Source organism: Oratosquilla oratoria, chromosome 39 (assembly GCF_046742065.1).
Source record: "Oratosquilla oratoria isolate Oo_2021 chromosome 39, ASM4674206v1, whole genome shotgun sequence".
Classification (NCBI taxonomy): domain Eukaryota; kingdom Metazoa; phylum Arthropoda; class Malacostraca; order Stomatopoda; family Squillidae; genus Oratosquilla; species Oratosquilla oratoria.
The window spans coordinates 3,023,879-3,049,968 of NC_134815.1; the positions used below are offsets into that span (position 1 = coordinate 3,023,879).

General features: G+C 36.0%; 1 protein-coding gene across 1 annotated transcript; it reads right to left on the reverse strand.

The window, feature by feature from the left end:
• On the reverse strand, positions 1–25,715 carry LOC143020256 (uncharacterized). Its single transcript, XM_076176451.1, has 5 exons — positions 25,560–25,715; positions 18,296–18,403; positions 11,989–12,410; positions 11,026–11,205; positions 1–2,421 (listed from the first exon to the last, which is right to left on the reverse strand). The coding sequence occupies exons 2-5, from the start codon at positions 18,396–18,398 to the stop codon at positions 2,263–2,265; spliced, it is 864 nt and encodes a 287-aa protein (XP_076032566.1). The 5' UTR covers positions 18,399–18,403; positions 25,560–25,715; the 3' UTR covers positions 1–2,262.
• Positions 25,716–26,090: the final 375 nt, after the last annotated feature.

The following is a 26,090-nucleotide window of genomic DNA, read 5'->3' on the forward strand; positions in this document are numbered from 1 at the left end:
TTGTGTATAAAAGAGAACTTATATTTCTGAAAATACAATTTCACAGAGGAAAAATAATCATTATGTTGGTAACACGGAGGAGATTAGTTATTTAAAAAATCTGTTCAGGCCACGCCATATAGCCTGGCCTAAAATTCAAACCTTTCGTCAGACCTGGCAAACTCTCATTCGTTGCAAAATGGAATTAATTATTAGATATTTAGTTATTCATAAAATCTACCAGTATTTTCCGTAAGTAGCCAATGAAATTAGGAGACTTAAATATTTTTAGGGTAGAAAGTGTTTACCAAAGCTGGCAAGGTTTTAAATGAAGGGTCCGAAGACCTAATGAATTGATATTTCAGTACAGTGCCATACATCCAGATTCCAAAGTTGGATATCTTGCGTAGTCGTTCCATGTTTACTGTCATAAATGTGAATTAGTACTGAATTCAAATATTGTAGTGTTAAATAATCTCTTGCATCGTCATTAAGTACCAAGTGAAGATACCACAAGAATATTGAACTTGGTAATCTGGTTGTATTTTTATTAGATTTTTGGTCAAAGCGAGATGTTTCGAGTCCCCTCATCATTGGTATACTAAGGTGAGGCATTGAAACCAGCAATCGTGGAAGTAGTTTGACGTGTGTGTAAGCATGTATATATATATATATATATATATATATATATATATATATATATATATATATATATATATATATATATATATATATATATATATGGTGTCAACTAAAATGTAAATATTTTGTGAATTAAAATTGTAACTTTCAATACGCATAAAATTATATAAAAAGACATACACTAAACAATTTCTGGCACATTTTTGAATGTCAACTTTTCATGCAGTTTCCAATTTCAACAGTACATATTCTTTTTCTTGGTTAACTGTTTTTTTGTTCTGATGGATTTACTGATAGCAATAAAATTATAACTAGACTAGGGTAGAAGAAAATGTATAGGCCTAATAAAAAATGTTCATACGCTGCGAATTAATTATTTTAGTCGCTTGTCCAAAGCGAATAAGGTAGTACTATGTAAACGACGCTTTACGTCCACAATTTTGTTGCTACCATAAGGACTAATCTATATAGGTTGTTACCACTTATCCTATTATTTAGGCTGCCATGTTGCTATTTTCATCATTCGCATGCGAATCTTGAGATGGAGAAGAAGTTAAATATGGACCTTAACATTTTACATGTAATGGATGCGTATTGCAATGGAACACATGACATAATTGGATTTCAATTCTGGGTACGGTAATTACGGTTATCACTCTACAAACATCTCCATCAACTTGTTTCTGTTTTTATTTTTTCACACCCAACTCTTACACCTATTCACTATCTTATCATCCCTTCATTCCCCACTCTTCCTCCATCCCTTACTTTACCCGTTTGTCCCCTTTGTCGACATTTGGCGATATCACCCTGGGCTCCCATGGGATTCACTAACGCCGATAGCCGAGTTCGTTTGAGTGAAAACGACTTCATTTTTTTTTTTTTTAATCTTCAAATATCAAATTATCTTTGCCATATATAGCAAACCTGAATGATGAACTAGGACACGCTAAATCTATACAACTGTTAGACCTATTGTTGAAATGTTCTTAGAGAAATCTGGATTTCTGTAAGTGTAGTCATATCCTAGTTATTCAAATGGGTGAATGGACAATACCCCAACGGACAAAAACCCAATAGGTAGGTTAGGTTTGGTTTGATTACGTTAGGTTATGCCCCCCCCCCACACACAATTTTCCCATTGGGTTTTTGTTTGCTATGCAGATTGGGTTTTTGTCCGTTGGATTTTTTCTCCATTCAAATCGAAGTTGGAGGTAAGATGTGGAGGAATAGCCCATTGTATGCTCGACCTGAAGTGCATCGGTATATGTAATTGGAAAAATAACTTCACCACATTGTCTTTCAATTCTTTTTTGTTATTCAATTTACTAAGAGGGCCGTAAGAACTACAGTTATGAAAAAAACCCGGTTGGGTCAGCGAAAATCTCGAACGCACGTCACTTCGTTAATTGAATGTGTGACAAGCTTGCCAATGATGATCTGGTAGCTGTTTTTTTTTCCAAGGCGCTTCACATTGAACAATATGTTTTTCAAAAATGTTTTTGAAGACAAACTAAAGCTGAAACACCAGGAGCTCTGTTGTATTACGTCATTAGGCGTACAAACGAGTTGTGGTACTCAATAGAAAAATTACGTTGATACACAAACATACGCCTACACAACAGGGGCTGGAAAAAAAAATCAGCGATGCTGCGAATAAATACGAACAGCATCATCATGGGTGTCATAAACATTTGAATAATCATGTTCCTTCCTCTTACTATCGTACACGCACTCCTTCGACCGAAGACTGTAGTCCTGATTTGCAAAGGTGCTTACAGGAACCTCCTCTCCGAGAATCTGAAACAAGAGAGGAACATGAAGAAGGCAACATGAAAACAAGAAACATTTCTTTGGCATCCAGTCACTTCCATTCCCCAGGGTTGGTAGTTTAAGACAAAATGAATCATGAAAATCTTTCCAGAACCTTTGTTTTATGTGTGATTGCGCTTAACGAGTTTAATTTGGTACATGAAAACAGATAAAACGTGGGTGATGGAATTTTTTTTTAGCATCATTTCGGGTCGCTATGTACACACACACACACACACACACACTTTCAACGAACGGACGGCTTGAAGAACGCTCTGAAGAAAAGTGCAGATTGTGGATCCCAACGCAAAGAGAAGTGCCTTTTTGTATTTGCAGGGTGGGGGGAAATTGCTCGTGGGGTAGTGGGAAAGTAAGTAATGAGGAGAGGGGGAGGGATTGCTGGGGAAATGGAAGGTAATGAGGAGGTGGAGGAAATGGCCCTGACGGGCCGCCGTAAGGTAGACAAACGACCCCAAGACGAGTTGGATGATAACGACATGTCTAATAGGAATGTGAAGATTAGAGGTATAGTTAGGAGCAATATAGCAGAAAGTGATGAGAATATTTTCAAGGGATTTAAAGAGAGTGGGGGGGACACAAACCCCCCCCCGACTGACAAGACTAGAGAAGAAGGTTGATAAGGTGATCGAGGACTTGGAGAGTAGGTTAGGTCATATGAACACCATTTTACAAAGGGTTGAAAGATTGGAAGAACTGGAAAAGGCGAATAAAAACTTAACTGATGAAATAGAAGAACTAAAAAGACAGTTAAGAGAGGTAAAGGGGGAGAATGAGGAATTGAAGAAGAATAGTAAAGAAAACAGAGAAACGATAGCTAAAGAAAGTAAAAATTGGAAGGAAACTCAAGAAGGAAATAAGATTTCATTCACTGACATAGTCAAACAGCAATTGAAAGAACATACTGAAGACTCAGTTATTAAAGTGATGAGACAAAAGGAGAATATAGTAAGGGATTTAGCAGACAAGAAGAAATGTATAATTATATTAGGAATGGAAGAGAAACACAACACAGATAGAACCACAAGAATCAAAGAGGAAAATGAAAAAGTAAGCCAATTACTAGAATCTGTTCAGGAAGATGAACCAGGAATTATGAAACAAATCGAAGAGAAATTTAGACTCGGAAAGTATAGCACAGACAAGACCAGACCAATTAAGATTAAATTCAAGTCACAAACAACGGCAGAGAATATCTTATCCAAAACAGGGAAACTAGCAACAAGTGAACTATACAAAAAGATATGGATAAAAAGAGAAATGAATAAAGAGGAAAGAGAGGAAGAAAAGCAGAAAAGACTGGAAGCTAAGACAAAAAACGAGAACAGAACGGAGTCAGAGAAAGAGAGATTCTATTGGAGAGTAGTGAACATGAAACTAAGGAAGTTCGACATACAAAAGAAAAACATAAGGGAAACAGAGAACACAATGGAAGTGGCAGAAAACTAAGAGTGTCTTACACAAATATAGATGGATTAATAACAGGATTGAATGAGCTGAATGATTATTTGAAAGAAAAAGAACCGGACATAATGGGAATTGTAGAAACAAAATTAAAAGGCCCACTACCACCCAACAGTGTAGGACATGATGCATACAATTATTGGATTAGAAACAGAGAGAAAAAGCAAGGGGGTGGAGTTATGTTCCTGACTAAGAAGGATATAAACGTGAAAGGTGTCATATATGGAAAGAATACAGTAGAGATGATTATGATAGAAGTGGAAGACAGAGATAAGAAGAGCAGAAAATTTGTGATCAATTATGTGCCTCCGAAAACAGCCTCATGGGAGGAGAGTGAATATAAAAGTATGCTAGAGGACACAAAGATAGCATTAACTAAAATAATGGAAGACGGAGGAAGAATAGTAATGATGGGCGACTTTAATTGCAAAGAAATCTGCTGGGAAGAAATGACAGTAAAGAGTGGTGATGACTCATGGGGAAATGCTCTACTTGAGATGATTACTGACCATTCAATGACACAATGGATACAAGAGAACACTAGGTATAGAAATGAAGAAGAACCATCGAGGCTAGACTTAATAATTACATCTGAACCTAGAATAGTGGACAAGATTGAATATAAAACACCAATAGGTAAAAGTGACCACATATTGATTGAACTGGAACTTAATGAAGAAAAATATATGAAAAGAAATGAACAATATAGAAAAGGAAGAATGATGTATGAAAAAACAAACTTTGATAAAATAAGAGAATTCTTCCAACAAGAAAACTGGGAAGAAATATACAAAGAAGAAACATCAGTGGAAGAGAAATGGAATATTTTGACAAAAATTTACAAAAAAGGAGTGGAAAAGTATGTCCCAAGACAAAAACAAGAAAAAGAATATGTAAAATGCTGGTACAACAAAAGTTGTAGGGAGTTAAAAGACAAAAGAGACAAAGCCTGGACCAGATGGAAAAAAGACAGAAGACCTGAAAAATGGAAAATATATACTGGTTATAGAAATGAATATGTACAAAAGTGCAGAGAGGAAAAAATAAAATATGAAAAAGATGTTATAGAAAAGTGTAAAGATCAACCAAAACTATTCTACAGATTTGTAAACAATAAACTGAAAAACAAACAAGACTTGGAGAAATTGAGACAAGGAGGAGTTGAATACACTGAGGAAATGGAAATGGCAGAAATTATGAACAAACATTTTAAATCAGTGTTTACAAGGGAAAATATACAACCTGAAGAGATTGAGTGGAAAGAAAAAGTCCCCCCTATGGAAGAAATAGAAGTAACAAAGAATGAAATATTGACACACTTGGGTAATTTTGATGTCAGAAAATCGCATGGGCCAGATGAAATAGCAAACTGGATTCTGAAAGAATGCAGGAATGAACTGGCAGACAAAATACATAGCATAATAAGCAGTTCCTTAAAAGAAGGAAAAGTTCCAGAAGATTGGAAAAAAGCAAATATAGTACCTATATATAAAGGAGGAAATAAAGAAGAACCTACCAACTATAGACCAGTCTCTCTAACAAGTACAATAGCAAAAATTTGTGAAAGAATTATCAAAAGTAGATGGGTAAAATACTTGGAAAAAAACAACGTACTAAATCCAAGGCAATTTGGATTCAGACAAGGACGGTCATGCGTCACCAATTTAATATGTTTCTATTCAGGGCTAATAGATATAATACAAGAAAGAGATGGATGGGCTGATTGTGCATTTCTAGACCTAAAAAAAGCTTTTGACAAAGTACCACATAAGAAGTTGCTTAAGAAATTAGAATATGAAGGAGGAATACAAGGTAAATTGCTAAATTGGATGGAAGACTTTTTGCAAGAAAGAAAAATGAGAGTAGTGATAAGAGATCAGCACTCAAAATGGAATGAAGTAATAAGCGGTGTCCCGCAGGGAACAGTTCTGGCCCCAATAATGTTTGCTATATATATTAATGATATGGATGAAGGAATTGAAAGCTATATGAGCTTCTTTGCAGATGATGCAAAACTACTGAAAAGAGTGAAAACTGAAGAAGATTGTGAATCACTACAGAGGGATCTAAATAAAGTACAAGAATGGAGTAGGAAGTGGGAGATGGAGTTCAATACAAAAAAGTGTAGTATAATGGAATTTGGAAAAAGCAAAAATAGAATAACAGGATCATATAATTTGGGAGAAGAAGGAATAAAAAAAGTAGAAAATGAGAAGGACCTGGGAGTCATTGTTATGAATAATATGTCACCTGAGAAACATATAAATAAGATCTTTGGAGAAACTTATAATTTAATAAGAACAATCAAAGTGGCATTTACATACCTGGATGAAGAAATGGTGAGGAAAATCCTAATCACCCTGATAAGACCAAGATTAGAATATGCAGCAACGATATGGTCACCAAGTACAAAAAAATGTATAAAAAAACTTGAAAGAATACAAAGAGCAATCACAAAACTGGCACCAACACTCTCAAAACTATCATATGAAGAGAGACTACAAGAACTTAAACTACAGACACTAGAGCAAAGAAGAGAGAGAGGAGATTTGATAGCTATTTACAGAATCATGAAAGGCATAGAAATTACTGATAGAGAGAATCTGATAAAATGGGATGACAGAAATACAAGAGGACACGGAAAGAAAATAAAAAAAGACAGCTATAGAAGAGATTTGAAAAAGAACAGCTTTCCTCACAGAGTAATAGACAGTTGGAACAAGTTAGATGAGAAAGTGGTGTGTGCAAAAACAATACATGAATTTAAAAATAGTTTAGATAAAATGAGATATGAAGACGGGACCCCACGAGCATAGCTCCCCTTCCCGTAAAATACAACTAGGTAAATACAACTAGGTAAATACACACACACACTTCAGCGAATGGACGGCTTGGATGACGTTCTGAAGAAAACTGAAGTCTGTGGATCCCAACGCAAAGAGAAGTGCCTAGTGTTTTTGCAGGGTGGGGGGGAAATTGCTCGTGGAGTAGTGGGAAAGTAGGGAAAGAGGAAAAGGGGAGGGATTACTGAGGGAAATGGAAGGAAATGAGGAGGGAGTAGACTTTGCCCAGCCAGACAAGCGGAAGGTAAACAAAAGACTGAGTGAAGATCAAATGTCTAATAAAAATGTAAAGATTAGAAGTATAGAGAGGAGCAATACAGAAGAAAGTGACGAGAATATGTTCCAGGGATTTAAAGAGGGTGGGGGGGACACAACCCCCCCCCCGACTGATAAGACTAGAGGAGAGAGTTGATAAGGTGATCGAGGACTTGGAACGTAAGTTAGGTAATGTAGACTCCATTTTCCAGAGAATTGAAAGGTTGGAACAACTAGAGAAGGCTAACAGAAACTTAACTGAAGAAATAGAGGACCTAAAAAGACAGTTAGGAAATGTAAAGGAGGAGAATGAGAAATTGAAGAAGAATAGTAATGAAAATAGAGAGAAAATAGCTACAGAAGTTAAAAATTGGAGAATAACTCAAGAAGGGAATAAGGTTTCATTCACTGACATAGTCAAACAGCAATTGAAAGAACATAATGAAGACTCAGTTATTAAAGTGATGAGACAGAAGGAGAATATAGTAAGAGAATTAGCTGACAAAAAGAAATGTATAATTATATTAGGAATGGAAGAGAAACATAACCCAGATAGAACCGCAAGAATCAAGGAGGAAAATGAAAGAGTAAGCAGTTTATTAAAATTAGTCCAGGAAGATGAGCCAGAAATTATAAAGGAAATTGAGGAAAAATTCAGACTCGGAAAATATAGTACAGATAAGACCAGACCAATTAAGATTAAATTCAGGTCACAAACAACGGCAGAGAAAATTCTATCCAAGACAGGGAAACTAGCAACAAATGATCAATATAAAAAGGTATGGATAAAAAGAGAAATGAATAAGGAGGAAAGAGAGGCAGAAAAGCAGAAAAGAATTGAAGCTAAGGCAAAAAACGAGGAAAGAACGGAGTCAGAGAAAGAGAGATTCTATTGGAGAGTAGTGAACATGAAAATAAAGCAGTTCGACATACTAAAGAAAAACATAAGGGAAACAGAGAACACAATGGAAGTGGCAGAAAACTAAGAGTGTCTTACACAAATATAGATGGATTGATAACAGGATTGAATGAACTGAATGATTATTTGAAAGAAAAAGAACCGGACATAATGGGAATTGTAGAAACAAAATTAAAAGGCCCACTACCACCCAACAGTGTAGGACATGATACATACAATTATTGGATTAGAAACAGAGAGAAAAAACAAGGGGTGGAGTTATGTTCCTGACTAAGAAGGATATAAACGTGAAAGGTGTCATATATGGAAAGAATACAGTAGAGATGATTATGATAGAAGTGGAAGACCGAGATAAGAAGAGCAGAAAATTTGTGATCAATTATGTGCCTCCGAAAACAGCCTCATGGGAAGAGAGTGAACATAAAAGTATGTTAGAGGACACAAAGATAGCATTAACTAAAATAATGGAAGACGGAGGAAGAATAGTTATGATGGGCGACTTTAATTGCAAAGAAATCTGCTGGGAAGAAATGACAGTAAAGAGTGGTGATGACTCATGGGGAAATGCTCTACTTGAGATGATTACTGACCATTCAATGACACAATGGATACAAGAGAACACTAGGTATAGAAATGAAGAAGAACCATCGAGGCTAGACTTAATAATTACATCTGAACCTAGAATAGTGGACAAGATTGAATATAAAACACCAATAGGTAAAAGTGACCACATATTGATTGAACTGGAACTTAATGAAGAAAAATATATGAAAAGAAATGAACAATATAGAAAAGGAAGAATGATGTATGAAAAAACAAACTTTGATAAAATAAGAGAATTCTTCCAACAAGAAAACTGGGAAGAAATATACAAAGAAGAAACATCAGTGGAAGAGAAATGGAATATTTTGACAAAAATTTACAAAAAAGGAGTGGAAAAGTATGTCCCAAGACAAAAACAAGAAAAAGAATATGTAAAATGCTGGTACAACAAAAGTTGTAGGGAGTTAAAAGACAAAAGAGACAAAGCCTGGACCAGATGGAAAAAAGACAGAAGACCTGAAAAATGGAAAATATATACTGGTTATAGAAATGAATATGTACAAAAGTGCAGAGAGGAAAAAATAAAATATGAAAAAGATGTTATAGAAAAGTGTAAAGATCAACCAAAACTATTCTACAGATTTGTAAACAAACTGAAAAACAAACAAGACTTGGAGAAATTGAGACAAGGAGGAGTTGAATACACTGAGGAAATGGAAATGGCAGAAATTATGAACAAACATTTTAAATCAGTGTTTACAAGGGAAAATATACAACCTGAAGAGATTGAGTGGAAAGAAAAAGTCCCCCCTATGGAAGAAATAGAAGTAACAAAGAATGAAATATTGACACACTTGGGTAATTTTGATGTCAGAAAATCGCATGGGCCAGATGAAATAGCAAACTGGATTCTGAAAGAATGCAGGAATGAACTGGCAGACAAAATACATAGCATAATAAGCAGTTCCTTAAAAGAAGGAAAAGTTCCAGAAGATTGGAAAAAAGCAAATATAGTACCTATATATAAAGGAGGAAATAAAGAAGAACCTACCAACTATAGACCAGTCTCTCTAACAAGTACAATAGCAAAAATTTGTGAAAGAATTATCAAAAATAGATGGGTAAAATACTTGGAAAAAAACAACGTACTAAATCCAAGGCAATTTGGATTCAGACAAGGACGGTCATGCGTCACCAATTTAATATGTTTCTATTCAAGGCTAATAGATATAATACAAGAAAGAGATGGATGGGCTGATTGTGCATTTCTAGACCTAAAAAAAGCTTTTGACAAAGTACCACATAAGAAGTTGCTTAAGAAATTAGAATATGAAGGAGGAATACAAGGTAAATTGCTAAATTGGATGGAAGACTTTTTGCAAGAAAGAAAAATGAGAGTAGTGATAAGAGATCAGCACTCAAAATGGAATGAAGTAATAAGCGGTGTCCCGCAGGGAACAGTTCTGGCCCCAATAATGTTTGCTATATATATTAATGATATGGATGAAGGAATTGAAAGCTATATGAGCTTCTTTGCAGATGATGCAAAACTACTGAAAAGAGTGAAAACTGAAGAAGATTGTGAATCACTACAGAGAGATCTAAATAAAGTACAAGAATGGAGTAGGAAGTGGGAGATGGAGTTCAATACAAAAAAGTGTAGTATAATGGAATTTGGAAAAAGCAAAAACAGAATAACAGGATCATATAATTTGGGAGAAGAAGGAATAAAAAAAGTAGAAAATGAGAAGGACCTGGGAGTCATTGTTATGAATAATATGTCACCTGAGAAACATATAAATAAGATCTTTGGAGAAACTTATAATTTAATAAGAACAATCAAAGTGGCATTTACATACCTGGATGAAGAAATGGTGAGGAAAATCCTAATCACCCTGATAAGACCAAGATTGGAATATGCAGCAACGATATGGTCACCAAGTACAAAAAAATGTATAAAAAACTTGAAAGAATACAAAGAGCAATCACAAAACTGGCACCAACACTCTCAAAACTATCATATGAAGAGAGACTACAAAAACTTAAACTACAGACACTAGAGCAAAGAAGAGAGAGAGGAGATTTGATAGCTATTTACAGAATCATGAAAGGCATAGAAATTACTGATAGAGAGAATCTGATAAAATGGGATGACAGAAATACAAGAGGACACGGAAAGAAAATAAAAAAAGACAGCTATAGAAGAGATTTGAAAAAGAACAGCTTTCCTCACAGAGTAATAGACAGTTGGAACAAGTTAGATGAGAAAGTGGTGTGTGCAAAAACAATACATGAATTTAAAAATAGTTTAGATAAAATGAGATATGAAGACGGGACCCCACGAGCATAGCTCCCCTTCCCGTAAAATACAACTAGGTAAATACAACTAGGTAAATACACACACACATATATATATATATATATATATATATATATATATATACATATATATATATATATATATTATATATATATATATATTATATATATATATATATATATATATATATACATATATTGAGGAGGAAAACATGGCGATGGAAGACGCACCCTTAACTGTTCAACTTTGGGTTTCTTGTTTTTCACCAATCCGTAGACGATACCTGTGACAGTGGCGATTGCTAAGACGGCACCTATAACACTGACGACGACGATGAGTGTATTGGTGTGTTCTTCAGTTTCTATATCAGATAGGATTTTATCCAACGTCCTGTGGCTCTCCGATACTTTCTGTGTGATGGGGATAGTAGAATAAGATCGCATAGTTTATTAGTAGCCAGGTGATTAGAAAATGTATATTTGTATACATGGAAGGCGTCCATCATTCTTGTTATGGCCGTTGCTATCTCTTATCATTTCCTCAGTTTGAAAATAGTAATAACGATAATAATGATTATGATGATAATGGTAATGAAGATAATGGTAATAATGATAATGATAATAATTATGATGATGATAATGAAGATAATAGTAATAATTATAGCAATAACACTAATAGTAATAATGATGATGATAATAATAATAACAATAATGATGATAATAATAATAATAATAATAATAATAATAATAATAATAATGATAATAACAATGATAATAACAATGATAATAATAATAATGATAATAATAATAATGATAATAATAATAATAATAATAATAATAATAATAATAATAATAATAATAATAATAATAATAATAATAATAATAATAATAATAATAATAATAATGGAACGTGGAACAGAAGTTTCAAATATTAATTTATTGGACCATTCTGCATATTTCAATGTTTTTTACCTATTTTTCAGCTGGGATGGTATACTAAAGACGTTATACTCGGGTGTGACCAGCGTCATGCAACATTCCTTTGTAAATGGAAACTAGTCACCACTCAGAAAAGAATGCTGGTGATTTTATAACTTACATCATCCCTCTGTTCTCTCCCTTATCATTACTATCCCCAAGGAGAGACGGGGCAGTTATTACTGACAAAATAAAGAACCAGTTTCCCGTTCTTACCTGTTCTACTATCTTGAGTACGTCCAGATTGAGATCTTTTGCTAGATCCTCATCTTCGACCTTAAGTATGAGGTCATTTAATTCTTCTGATAACTCCACTAGATCTGCGAGATGTTCCTCTGTCACCTGGCCTTCGGTTATTCTGTCCGTCACGATCGTGATGTTGGTCAGCACTTTGTCAAGTTTGGAACAGGTGTCGCTAGGGAGAACATCGTCGGGACACAATGCGTCACCCTCTTCACGCGCCACCTCTCTCGTTAGTTTCAACGTCTCCATCGGCATGACCCAATCCAAGAGTTTGAGTTGCACGGTTTCTCGAACAGCCTGAGCTGCTACGGTAGCGTTGACGAGAGTCTGAATGCTCTCCTGGATGTCTTGCACAATTTCAAGAGTTTGCCGAACAAGCTCTTTCTCCTCAAGTTCTGTGGTCAGAAGGGGAAGATCGCAAACATTATATTTGTGCATATACTCACACTATTTTATCTCCATTACTAACATTTTGGCCGGGACGAATGGTTTCATATCGGCATGCTGTGCAAATAAACGTAAATCATTGCAGTTGTTCAGAAAAACAGACAAAAGTCAGAACAGAAGTAGATGTATGTGTATGCGTGTTTGTGTGTGTTTGTGCATGTGTGTATTTGCGTATGTCTGTGTATGTGCGTATTGTATTTGTGTGCGTTTGTGAGTAAGGTTCTATCTTTTCTTCTTCAATTACCACCCCTAGTTGTTAATCTGGTCTAAGTGTTTATTTTGGGCTATATCAGCTTATCTAGGAAATGATGCATCTGTACGGAAACCTATGTTTTTTCAGATATATGGTCTTCTTCATTTCGCCCCCTTGATTTTTCAATGTTCCTCTATCCTAAATCAAGATATCTTCTCTGTCAGTCTCACCTCCTTCGCTTATTGACCCAAATACTACTGCCAAGTCATCTCTTTCTCTTCTTTCTTTCAATGGTAGCAGATCCAATGTTTTTATTATCTTTGCACTTTTTGTCTGCGAAACTAGGAACCAATTTGTTTGATGCTTTCTCTTCTCTGGATTTTGTCTATAAACTTTGTGCAGAGACTGTGCACATTCAAATCTAGTTGGGATCAAACATTCTGTGATTCCCCACACCCCATTGTCTCCTCGTCCATGTAGCAAAATATCGTTTTTTATTTGTCAATAGTCTGTACAATGCGTTTCATCTAGAGCAACGCTCCCACATCTTTCTATATCCATATTGTTTTGCATTTGAAAATAGTGAAGTTATATTCTAATCTTTTACTCATTCCCAATAATTTGCATGGGGGGGGAGGGGGCAAGTTTATGTTCTACTGTTGACTCCATGCATATATATTGTTTTATCCTGTTTCACAATTTGTAGTCTCATCGTTGTTTATTATCGTGAACTTTGCATTGTCTGCGTGTTTATGTAGCTTGATGTGACATTCCACGTGTATTTACCTAGTTGTATTTTGCGGGAAGGGGAGCTATGCTCGTGGTGTCCCGTCTTCATATCTCGTTTTATCTAGACTGTTTTTAAATTCGTGTATCGTTTTTGCACACACCACATTTTCATATAACTTGTTCCAAACGTCTATTACCCTGCGGGGAAAGCTGTTCTTTTTCATGTTTCATCTATAACTGTCTTTTTTTATTTTCTTTCCGTGTCCTCTTGTATCTCTACTATTCCATTATATTAGATCCTCTTTATCAATAGTTTCTATGCCTTTCATGATTTGATAGATAGTTATCAAGTCTCCTCTCTCTCTCATCTTTGCTCTAATGTCTGTAGTTCAAGTTTTGCTAGTCTCTCTTCATATGATAGTTCTGAGAGTGTTGGTGCCAATTTTGTAATTGCTCTTTGTATTCTTTCAAGTTTTTTTATGCATTTTTTTGTACTTGGTGACCACGTCGTCGCTGCATACTCCAATCTTGGTCTTATCAAAGTAACTAGTATTTTCTTCACCATTTCTTCGTCTAGGTATGTAAATACCACTTTGTTCTTATTAAATTATAAGTTGGACAAAAATTGTTTACATGTTTCTCAGGGGACATATTATTTATAATAATGACTCCCAGGTCCTTCTCATTTTCTACCCTTTTAATTTCTTCTTCTCCCAATTTATATGATCCCACTATTCATTTTTTGCTTCTTCCAAATTCCATTATACTACACTTCTTAATATTGAATTCCATCTTCCACTTCTTACTCCATTCCCATACTTTATTGAGATCACTCTGCAGTGACTCACAACCTTCTACAGTGTTCACTTTTTTCAACAATTTTGCATCGTCCGCAAAGGGGCTCATATAACTTTCAATTACTTCATCCATATCATTAATATATATAGCAAACATTATTGGGACCAGAACTTTTTTTTTTTTTTTTTTTTTTTGTGGAACTCCACTAATCACTTCATCCCAATTAGAGTGTTTGTCTCTTATCACTACTCTCATTTTTCTTTCGTGCAAGAAGTCTTCCATCCACTTCAGCAGTTTGCCCTGTATTCCTCCTGCAGTTTCTAATTTCTTTAGCAGTTTCTTATGTGGCACCTTATTAAAAGCTTTTTTCAGGTCTAGAAATGCACAATCAGCCCATCCATCTCTTTATTGTATTACATCTATTAGCGTTCAATAGAAACACATTAAGTTTGTGACGCATGATCGTCCTTGTCTAAATCCAAATTGCCTTGGATTTAGTACGTCTTTTTTTTCCCAAATGCCTTACCCATCCAATTTTGATAATTCTTTCACAAAGTTTAGCTATCGTACTTTTAAGAGAGACCGGTCTATAGTTAGTAGGGTCTTCCTTGTTTCCCCCTTTATATATTGGTACTATATTTGCTCTTTTCCAATCTTCTGGAACTTTTCCTTCTTTCAATGAACTGCTTATTAGACTATGTATTTTGTCTGTTAGTTCATTCCTGCATTCTCTCAAAATCCAGTTTGCCATTTCATCTGGTCCATGCGATTTTCCAACATCGAGATTACTCAAGTGATTCATTATTTCATTCCTTGTTATTTCTATCTCTTTCATAGGGGGAACTCTCTCCTCCCACTCGACATCTCTAGGTTGTTTGCTCTCCCTCGTAAACACTGATTTAAAATGCTTGTTCACAATTTCTGCCATTTCTATTTCCTCTGTGTATTCAACTCCTTGTCATAGTTTCTCTAATTCTTGTTTGTGTTTTAGTTTGTTGTTTACAAATCTATAAAATAGTTTTGGTTGATCCTTACATTTTTCTATAAAATCTTTTTTCGTATTTTCTCTTTTCTTCTCTGCACACTTGTACATATTCATTTCTATAACTAGTATATATGTTCTATTTTTCAGGTCTTTTGTCTTTCTTCCATTTTATCCAAGTTTTATCCCTTTTGTCTGTTACCTCCCTACATATTTTGTCGTACCAACACTTTACATATCCTCTTTCTTGTTTTTGTCTTGGAACAATACTTTTCCACTCCTTCTTTATAAATTTTTTTTCAACATATTCCATTTCTCTTCTGTTGTTTCCTCCTTGTGTATCCTTTCCCAGTCTGCTTTTTGAAAGAATTATCTTCTTTTATAAAAAAATTCCTTACATCAATCTTCCCTTTCTATATTGTTCGTTTTTTTTTTTTATGAATTTTTCCTCATTTAGTTCCAGTTCAGCCAATATGTGGTCACTTTTACTTATTGGTGTCTTATATTCAATCTTGTCCACTATTTCGGGTTCTGATGTGATTATTAGGTCCAGTCTCGATAGTTTTTCCTCATTTCTGTACCTAGTATTCTCTTGTATCCATTGCGTCATTGTATGTTCTATAATCATATCAAGTAGTACATTTCCCCATAGGTCGTCTCCACCCTTCACCGTCATCTCTTCCCAGCAGATTTCTTTACAATTAAAGTCACCCATTATAACTATTCTTCCTCCATCTTCCATTATCTTATTTAGTGTTATCTTTGTGTCTTCTAATATATTTTGTGTTCTCTCTCTTCCCACGAAGCCATTTTAGGAGGCACATATTTTACTATAAACTTCCTACTCTTTCCATCCCTGTCCTCCACTTCCATCATAATCATCTCTATTCTTTCCATATGTGACATTCCTCACATTTATATCCTTCTTAGTCAGGAACATAACTCCACCCCCTTGTTTCTAATCCAATAATTATATGCCCTATGTCCTACACTGTTGTGTGGTAGTGGACCTTTCAATTTGGTCTCTACAATTCCCATTATGTCCGGTACTTTTTCCTTCAGGTAATCATTCAGGTAGTTCAAGCCTGTTATTAAGCCATCTATATTTGTGTAAGACACTTAATTTTCTGCTACTTCCATCGTGTTTTCTGTTTCCCTTCCGTTTTTCTCTGCTATGAAAATTTTTCTCACTTTTATATCCACTACTCTCCAATAGGATTTCTCTTTGTCTGACTCTGTTCTTTGCTCGTTTTTCCCTTAGTTTCTAGTCTTTCTGTTTTCTCCTTCTCTCTTTCCTCTTTATCATTTTCTCTTTTTATCCATACCTGTTTATACTGATCACTGTCTGCTAGTTTCCCTGTTTTTGTTGTGACCTGAATTTAACCATAATTGGTCTGGTCTTATCTGTATTGTATTTCCCTAGTCTATATATTTCTTCAATTTCTTTTCATGTTTCTTGTTCATCCTCTTGAAATACTTCTAATATCTTATCTACCTTTTCCTTTTCCTCTTTTACTCTTGTAGTCCTATTTGGATTATGCTTCTCTTCCATCCCAATATGATTATACATTTCTTTTTGTCCGCTAAGTCTCTTACTATATTCTCCTTCTCTCTCATCACTTTAATAACTGTGTCCTTAGTTTGTTCTCTCATCTGTTGTTTCACTATATCTTGATATACAATTTTGTTGTTCTCTTGTACTTTTTTTTCCAACCCTATACTTCTTTTGCTATGGACTCTATTCTTCTTCTTTAATTCCTCATTCTCATCTTTTACTTTTCTTAACTGTTTTTTTAATTCTTCTATTTCTTTATTTAGGTTTTGGTTCTCCTGCTTTGGTTCTTCCAATTTATCAACTCTTTACGTAATCCATGTAAGTTGGCTGAACCTAACCTCCCAGTGTTTGATAATTTCCTCTTGTTTTTCCTCTAGACTTGCTAATCGGGGGAGGTTGGCATCCCCTCCGTCATTAAATCTATGAAAATTATTATCTCCACTTTCTATTGTGTTGTTCTTATCTATGCTTCTAATTTTAATGCCTTTAGTGATATTTTCGACTTCACCTACCTCGTCTGGAGCCCTCTTGTTGACATTTCTTCTGACGTCCGGGGGAGCCCGTTCGTCTCCTTCCTCATTTCCTTCCATTCCCCTTAGTAATCCCTCCCTTTCTCTTTTTTCTTTACTTTTCCACTACACCACGAGCTTTCCCCTTCCCTACTAATACAACAAAGGTACTCCATCGTCGTTGAGATCGACGAAACTTGAAGTTTTCCTGGAGTTCTAAACTTCGCTGTCACTTCGACCGGTGTGTGTGTGTGTGTGTGTGTGCGTGCGCGCGCGCACTCACGAACGTGCTTATGCGTGTGCGTGGGGTTTCTTGAGTTAAAGGTTGAAAAAGTGTGAAGCCTTGTGGTTAAGTGCAAACACACTGTTTTTCTGTTGGGAGTTTATTACGTAGGTCTACACACAAGTATGGCAGGAGGTGATCTGCTTCCAGGCGGATGCAAGGGGCCTAGCCTTGGGCATCAGCACGCTCTCCCGACCCACTTTTCTGATACACTGTTGCCAGGCGCGAGAAAAGACCAGGCAAAACAATACAGACAACACATCTAGGTATATACATAAGAATATACAGAAACAAGAGAACAATTACATATAATGAGGAATATGCATGGAAAATGGTTAGGGTAACGTTATACCAAGTACCTTAATGATATGGCACGTAAAATTGGCACAGCGCATACGCTTGGGGCGCATGCCTAATGACGTATATATAATCGGTTATATAATTGTGTATACGGCACTTATATAATGTAATGACTACATAGGCTTATTTATACAAAACATTTACAATAAATATATGTTGATATTAAGTACTCATGTATAATAAAAAAGTATTACATATACAATAAAGGAGATACATATACAATAAATATATACAATAACTAAGAAAGGACTTGCCACAGCCTTGACATTCAAAATTTTGATATACATCCCAAAGCTATTCAATAGCAGACATTGGTGTAATGAGAATATAAAAAAAAAAAAAGAAGAAGAAAGGGGGTGAAAAAAGAAGGAAATGAAAAAAGGAGAATAGGAATTCAAAAAACATATAGGTAAGGTTTTCTCACGTTTGGTGTCTTCCGCGCATGCCCGGCCGGGAAGGGCGACGAGGTTGAAGAGGAGGAGGAGAAGGAGAGGGGGCCTCAAGGGAGGCCCTCTGGGCGTCTTCATGTCACCTGCCGGAGGAAAGAAGTTCGTCATATGAACACAAGAATGGAGGAGACGCCAAGAGACCATAGAGCCTACACTAGGCAGTTCAATGTCCCTTAGCATCTGTCATCCCTTTTCATAAAGTTATCCAATATTTTCTTTAAACAACCTGTTGTTTCAGCGCTCACTATATACTAAATCTATTCTATCTCATTTTTTTTTTAGCAGTGGTGATGGTTATGCTTTATTTATTCATTCATATACTTACTTTACTTAGACATACTAGAGATAGATTGTATCCATGTTATTCGTTTGGAAATCGTAATAAATACCTCCATTAATAACACAACCGAACAGACATTTTAGTTCCGAAATCTTGAGCTTTTGTTACAAAAGTTGTGCTCAGCTTCTGATCCATTTATTGGTATAGATATATTCAAATGCATATTTCAGTACTGACTGTTTTAAATAGTTCTTTTAACAAAATTGTATTCATGTTGCATAACCAAATAGCAGTTTGTAAATATAATTTTTGGACGGTAATCAGACTTTAACTAAGGTGACACTAGTCAATGGAATGCTTGAAGTAGAACCTTTGCATTCGTTCATTGAATCCTATCTTTGAAAGAGTGGTTAGATGTGTGGCAATGTGGCTACGGAGAAGGAATGAGGATTTGTGAGTCCCTGTCCTTTATTGTTTAGGTCAGAATTTAACTGATCTTACGTGCGCTTAGAAGCAGTGTATATATATATATTTATTATATATATATATATAAATAAAAATATATATATATATATATATATATATATATATATATATATAATCCCGTGGGCATTCTCCTGTATGCATGATTACATAATTGCACTAGATTAAGTTGGCTTTTGGTTACGCAGGGGTAAAGCAGGGAAGACCAGTGTGCATGTCAGATCGCGGCCAGCGCGTCAGGTCGCGGCCACGTGGTCAATGCAATGCGCTCCGAGTAGTGGCATATACAGACGCGAGTGCCACCTTACCGTTTAGAGATGTACTCCACCAATCACGTAAAAGGAGCTACACCATGCCCCACCCTCTATCCAGAATGAGGAACTCTCATTGGCAGAGCCTACGCTATGCCAGTTTCTCAAACAATTTACTCCAAATAACTTTGAACGACTCGCGGTCGCTCTAAAAATGCATATTTGACGATATTTGCACCTCTTGCATCTCTCTTACGCACACTAGGCAGCTAAGACATTTGTCATCCACAGAGAACGCCAACTGAAGGATTGACTCAGAGATAGAGGGATTTTGTTATTATTAGTTCTTAGTATAATTGGGATGCTTCACATCCCAAAGCGCCTTTTGTGGTGGTATCTTCTCTAGGAGAGCACGGATAACTTCAGCGTCAATACCAAGCAAATGGTGAGAAGTTTTCGCGCGTATATATTAAACAATGTTTACATTACAGCGGTAGTCAAACGATTGTTTTATTATTGCCACTATATACATTCCATAACATTTCTTTTCTATCCAAAGATAATTTATACTAGTGAATAATTCATCTCTTATTACTGAATAAGTTGTGTGTGTATATATATATATATATATATATATATATATATATATATATAAAATATGTCGTAAATATGACAACTGTTCACTTATATATTCAGATTTTCTTTTTTGGATCTCTTCCAAGATATGGATTCCAATGGTATTGGGTTGGGCATCCCTAGGTTTTGATTCCAAACCAAAAACTCCAACCTTGGACGAAATCCATCTAAGTCATTGGAATCCAACCCTACCCTTGACTAGTGTAACCGTGGCTTTAAGATATATATCTTCCGAAAAAAATTGTGTATATATACATACATATATATATATATATATATATGTATATATATATATATATATATAATATATAATATATATATATATGTGTGTATATATATACATATATATATGTATATATATATATATATATATATATATATATATATATATATATACACATATCGTCCGAAACAAGGAATAGTAGCGTTTTTGAAACTTTTAGATAGTTATTCAAGGGGTTATAGTAACAGTGAGTTGGAGGTAAGTCTTAAAGGAGAGAGGTTAGAGAAGTGGATTATTTTAAGTATATAGGGTCATATGCACCAGGGAATGAAGGAGTGAGCTGTAAAGGTAGACTGTAGAGTGAGGGAAGCTAGCAAGTATCTTGGGAGAATGAAAAGCGTCATGGGAAATAGGTATCTTGGAATAAACACAAAGAGAAGATTATATGAAGTGGTGACTGTGCCTACGACGCGGTATGGGGAGGAAACTTGGAATTTAAGAGAGGAAGGAGGAATTTAAACGTGTTTGAAATTAAGTATTTGAGTGGGTGTCGAGAGGATGGATAGTGTGAGAAATGAAGAGGTGAGGAGGAAAGTGGGGGTGGAAAGGGAGCTGGTAGAGAGAGCTATGGAAAGATTACTTGGGTGATTCAAATGGAAAGAATGAGAGAAGAAAGACTAGCAGGAAGAATGAGGAACACGAAGATGGATAAAGTCAACTTGGGGTTGGGGGTGGGTGGCGAGAATAAGATGAATGGATGAGGCGAAGCGGGTCTTTAGTATAAGGGGAATGTCTGTCGAGCAGGGAAGGGAGAAGGCAAGATATATGCGCGAGTGGAGAATGGTTGTGGATGGACGACTTATTGGCGCGGCCCAATGGGATTTCTCCTCGTCTTCTCTATTTCCGTATGAGGGGAAGAAGGGTTGCCATGTAAATGAAGCGGTGGAGTTCTGCTGTGGATGTGTTGCGCCTTGTTGCATTGCTTCTGACCCGATCAGTGGTCGAGGAAGAGGGGGGTGACCCTTCATCCACGAGGAGCTAAGATAAGAGACAAATGTGTGACGAATGGAAGTGGGATGGTTACCTTTGGTATATTGATAGAATTAATTTGATCACTTTACGACTGAGCATGGGCGTCGTTTCATAACTCTGAGGATTTGAAGACGATGATTGGTTTACATACTTTATAAATTCAGCAAACCTAACCTAGTCCTTACGCTCTTGGGAGTCCCTTCAGGGTGGGGCTGAAGCGGGAATTCCCCTGAGTGCGACGTTGCCAATATGACCACCAGTCATCGGAGCGTCACTGTCGTCTGCCACCCAATGAGACCTCGACGTGGCATGGTTGGGGAAAAAGTGTCGCCATTTCTCGTGGAATTTATTGAAATCGTTGTCTTAATCATAAAATTAATACTTCTTGTACTGTACAGCATCAGCGGCGGCGCCAGGAATTTTTAGTTGGGGAGGCTAAGGGGGGGGGCTGAGCAAATTTTTTGGGGGGCTAATAGTAATATGATAATACACATATATTATCCTCATTTCAGAAGAGGAGGGGATTAATGGCAGGGCTAGCACTGATGGCTGACAAATCTTTAGCCCTGGCAATTAAAAATTCCACTTAATAAAATTATTTCAATGAGTGTTTTAAATTTTCAATTTGCTCATTTCAGTTGGGGGGGCTAATGAGGGGGCTGGCCACTTTTTGGGGGGCTAAAGCCCCCCCCTGGCGCCGCCACTGTACAGCATTCTTTACTATATACTGACTATATAATAAAATCAAAGAGCACATAAATGGGGGAATAAAAGAGAGAGGAATGTACTAAGGTTGATTTGGCAAAATTGCTGACGACGTATGCCACGCCCTAATTAGGTTACGTGGCGAAAAAGGACTATAAGATATAACTTATGGAATGCTGTTGACGTCATCTCCTTATCTTTACGTCTTCGTGCGGGTTGTAGAAGCGGCTTCGCCTATGTTGTATCAATTATGTAATTATATTATTTATGAAATTAAACAGATATTGCGTATTTTCGACAAATCTATATTCTACATAATTTCCATGGGAGAAATAGATCTCTTAAAAAATGAAACTGATTATAGTCCAGAAATAAACAGTGAATGACGCATAATTTTTATTAATTCAGAAGTTCATTGACATTGGTAGTATTCATTCTCGATTTTATATTGTGTTTCCAAATACAAATGATCGATTAAGAGAGAGAGAGAGAGAGAGAGAGAGAGAGAGAGAGAGAGAGAGAGAGAGAGAGAGAGAGAGAGAGAAGAAATCGATTACCATACAAAACCCTACTTGTATACAAATTAAGACAACACCAGTGTTGTCCTTCAAACGCAGGCTGGATTAGTTTGGCATGCTACTTTATTCTATGCGCTCTAAGGAGGCCGTTCAGGGTGTGGCATACGTCAAGGGTCATTCTGCCAAACCAACCTTGGTGCATGCCTCTCTCTCTCTCTCTCTCTTTCTTTTATTTCCCATCTATGTGCAATTTGATATTTTTCTGTAATCTGCTTAAAGTAAAGGAAGCTGTATAGTGCAATGATTATCACTCTTTAGGATTATAGGAACGATTTTAATAAGTTCTCTGACACGTGACAATGCCGAGATGTCGTGACAGGTGAGACAGGTGGAATGGTGTGGGTAATCGTTGTTTTTTTCCTAAAAATTGATACTCATTGTAATATACAGCTTCATTTACTATATACAGTAAACAAAATAGATAATACATATATGGGAAATAGGAGAGAGACGGGGGGGGGGAGGCAGACTATATAGATAAGCCACTTTTACCAGGATATCCAAGCATCTACCACAACACCCTGCCTGAATGAACAAGTTAAAACCCATCTCGGCTGTGCCATTACCAAGCAAAAGTAACCAAACAACCTTTTGATTTTCTATCAACGTAAATGACTACCGTTTTCTTTGTTGCTTATACAACTGCCAATCTAAACCTACAAAGAACTTTCTTATCAAATGCTCATTGGTATAACAGTCCGCAGTTCCTAGAAATAGAAACATTGCTATGACGTCACATGTTATTGTGTGGGGAAATCCGATGCGGAGAAACAAATATGTACGCCTTCCTACACCACAAAGTTCCTTGTAAAAATGATAATAATAAAATAAAATATCGGCTATTTTGACGGGATCATTTTAATCTTACTTTTCAAAATACCAGCCATTAGACACTTCTGATTTAGATTATGTCGTAGTAACTCATGTTAGGAGTGTAGACCACATATAAGTAGATCCGTTTTGCAAATAACTTTTGGACTTACCAAGCACTGAAACAGTACAATGTCAGTTTAATTACAAATTTGGTTTATTCATTCATTGTCACCTACAGAACCTCAAGCCGGGTCCACACTGTGCCTCATGCAGATCTGCATGTAGTAGGTGGCGATGTTGAAAGCTGAGCCGTGTCCACACAAATGTCCACACTAAGTGGACGTGAAGAAAGAATGCCAGTCTCACAGATGCAATTCTTATCTATGTCATTGGATAGCTCCTATCATTCTGAGTATTTCGAATACCATGAGTACCGGAAATCAACAGTAACTTCAGTAGCGATTTTTAAATATATATATATATATATATATATATATATATATATATATATATATATATATATATATATATATATATATATATATATATATATATATCTTTTTTTTTACTGTGGCTGCGGTGGAGAATATACGTACAATTGCCCTAACCCAACCTAAAAACTTGCGAAAGTGTTTCCAGTGCTGGGAGTATGGAAAGCATAATCTGTTCTCTGCAGGTGCCTGCAAATTTACGCACTGGCATATTTATATAAATGAAAAATTGGTAAATATAAAATTGTATGCTTGTCTCATAGATGCATTTTTTTTATCTTTATAATTGGATGACTGCTATAATTCTAAATGTTTTGAACCCCCATGAATAAATATTACAAATCAATAGTAACGTCAGTAGCGATTTGAAAGAAGCTAGTGTATTTTTCACGGGGGCTGACGTATAAAATATAGGACAACGGCGGTTAACCTAATTCTCATTTTTAATACCACGGTTCAGAATAACTCTTTCCTCATATCATCAAGTCTTGCACTTACGTTCCTTGTTCTATGTGTTCCTTAAGCAGTGATGCTGCTTCAATAATTCTATAAAATATTGGGTGTGGCTTCTCGGGCAATCAGTGGGGCTAGCAGAAGTGACCACGACGTAGAGCGTGGTGTCAGCGTGACCATGCTTATTTTGAAACAAACTTAGAATCACCTTGGCAACTGAATGACCCCCCCCCCCCCAGGTGAAACATGCCTAATCAAATAAAGGAAAATTGAATTTTAATTTGCTGTAGCCTGTGCAATATGCGTTATCATGCCGTCAGTAGGCCCCGTGGAATGCGGCATGTAGCCATTTTAGTTAAAATAAATATTGATAATGTACGACCTAGAAAGCCTTAAAACACTGCGATGACTGGGTAATACGATACTGGGGGAAACTAACTTTAAACAAAGCCTAGACATGCTAGAGAAAAAAACGGATCGGCCATTTGATGCCGTGGAAAATGGACATTTCCACAAATTCGGCCTTGTTTCCACTATTCTTTAGCCCTCGACACTTACCAAGTTACCAACGCATCAGTTGAGTGTTGGAATAACGGCCAACGCGTTTAGTGTCTATCTTGGCCCCAGGGACATTGTCCTCGAACAATAAAACCTTTGGAAATGGGTCGCATATCGACATTATTATTTTGTCCGCATCTTGGTAGTTTGTCTAACTGCCGATAGAGAGCGTGGTAACTGTGATGTCAACTTTACAGTTTGCTATTGGCTGTAATACGTGCACTGCCTTAACAGGATGTACTTTCTATAAAAGAAATTAAAGGAAAATCCCAGAATTACATTATTTTTATTTTACAGATATTTGAATATTAAATTCATCAGAAATTCATCTGTGAGAGAAATTCCGTTACACGACTCTACACAAATCTAGGTCTTCTCAAACCAGATGAGTGTCGTTGCATTTTAGAAATTTATTCCAGCGAACGATAGGTTATCTCATTCAGTTGGGAGGAAACTACTGCCCTCTTTAAATGTTCGGGGTGGGGGATGGGACTCACCTCACTTGGCGATAACCAGAAAAAATAAAATATACAAAAGAAATATTCCCGCCATTAAGCACCTAGACCGTCCTCTTTGACACATTACCAACGTCTTTTCGTCCAAGACACTTAGAGGAACCATCTCAAGCAGACTTATTCCAAAGAGTTTTCACGATCTCTTTGCGCAATTCGGGAACACCCTGAAGGTTCTGCATTCACTCGAACTCAACTCTTTTTACTTTCAAATTCGTTCTTACCGTAAAGCGTGGGGATCCCAACGATCTGAGGCGGAAGTTTACAAAAAGTCTTCTCACCGCCAAGCTACACAGAAGTTTGCTAAATCCCTGCGCTCTCCCGGAAGGCACTGTATGGCGCATGTGTAAGGCGGTGTCAATTCCTCTGTCAAGAGGGACGGGCCAAGAGATATGAGCTGATAAGGCGTATCAGTCTTATCATTATGGAGGGCTTTTATACTCCCAGGTTCTAACTGTGCCCTGATCCTCAGACTTGTGTGTGATTTTTTTTCCTGAATGTGTTTACGAAAAAACGAAGGCATATTTAAAATGTACACACTATATGAATAGATAGAAATTAATTGAGAAAGTAATAAATAAATAAATAGATAAAAAAGGAATAGATAGATAAAATTAATAAATCAATAAATATGTAAATGAATGAATAAATAAATGAACAAATAGATGATTAAATGAATAGATAAATTAATAAACAAATAGGTAATTATATAAGTAAGCACACAAGATAGATAAATAAATAGGTCATTTATATGA

Coding starts and splice junctions, on each gene's coding strand:
- LOC143020256 (XM_076176451.1), bottom strand. CDS start 18,398: ATGAAGACGCCCAGAGGGCCTCCCTTGAGGCCCCCTCTCCTTCTCCTC. Junction 12,411..18,295: donor ATGCGCGGAAGACACCAAAC/GTGAGAAAACCT, acceptor TTCTGACCACAG/AACTTGAGGAGAAAGAGCTT. Junction 2,422..11,025: donor CCAAAGTTGAACAGTTAAGG/GTGCGTCTTCCA, acceptor CTCTTGTTTCAG/ATTCTCGGAGAGGAGGTTCC.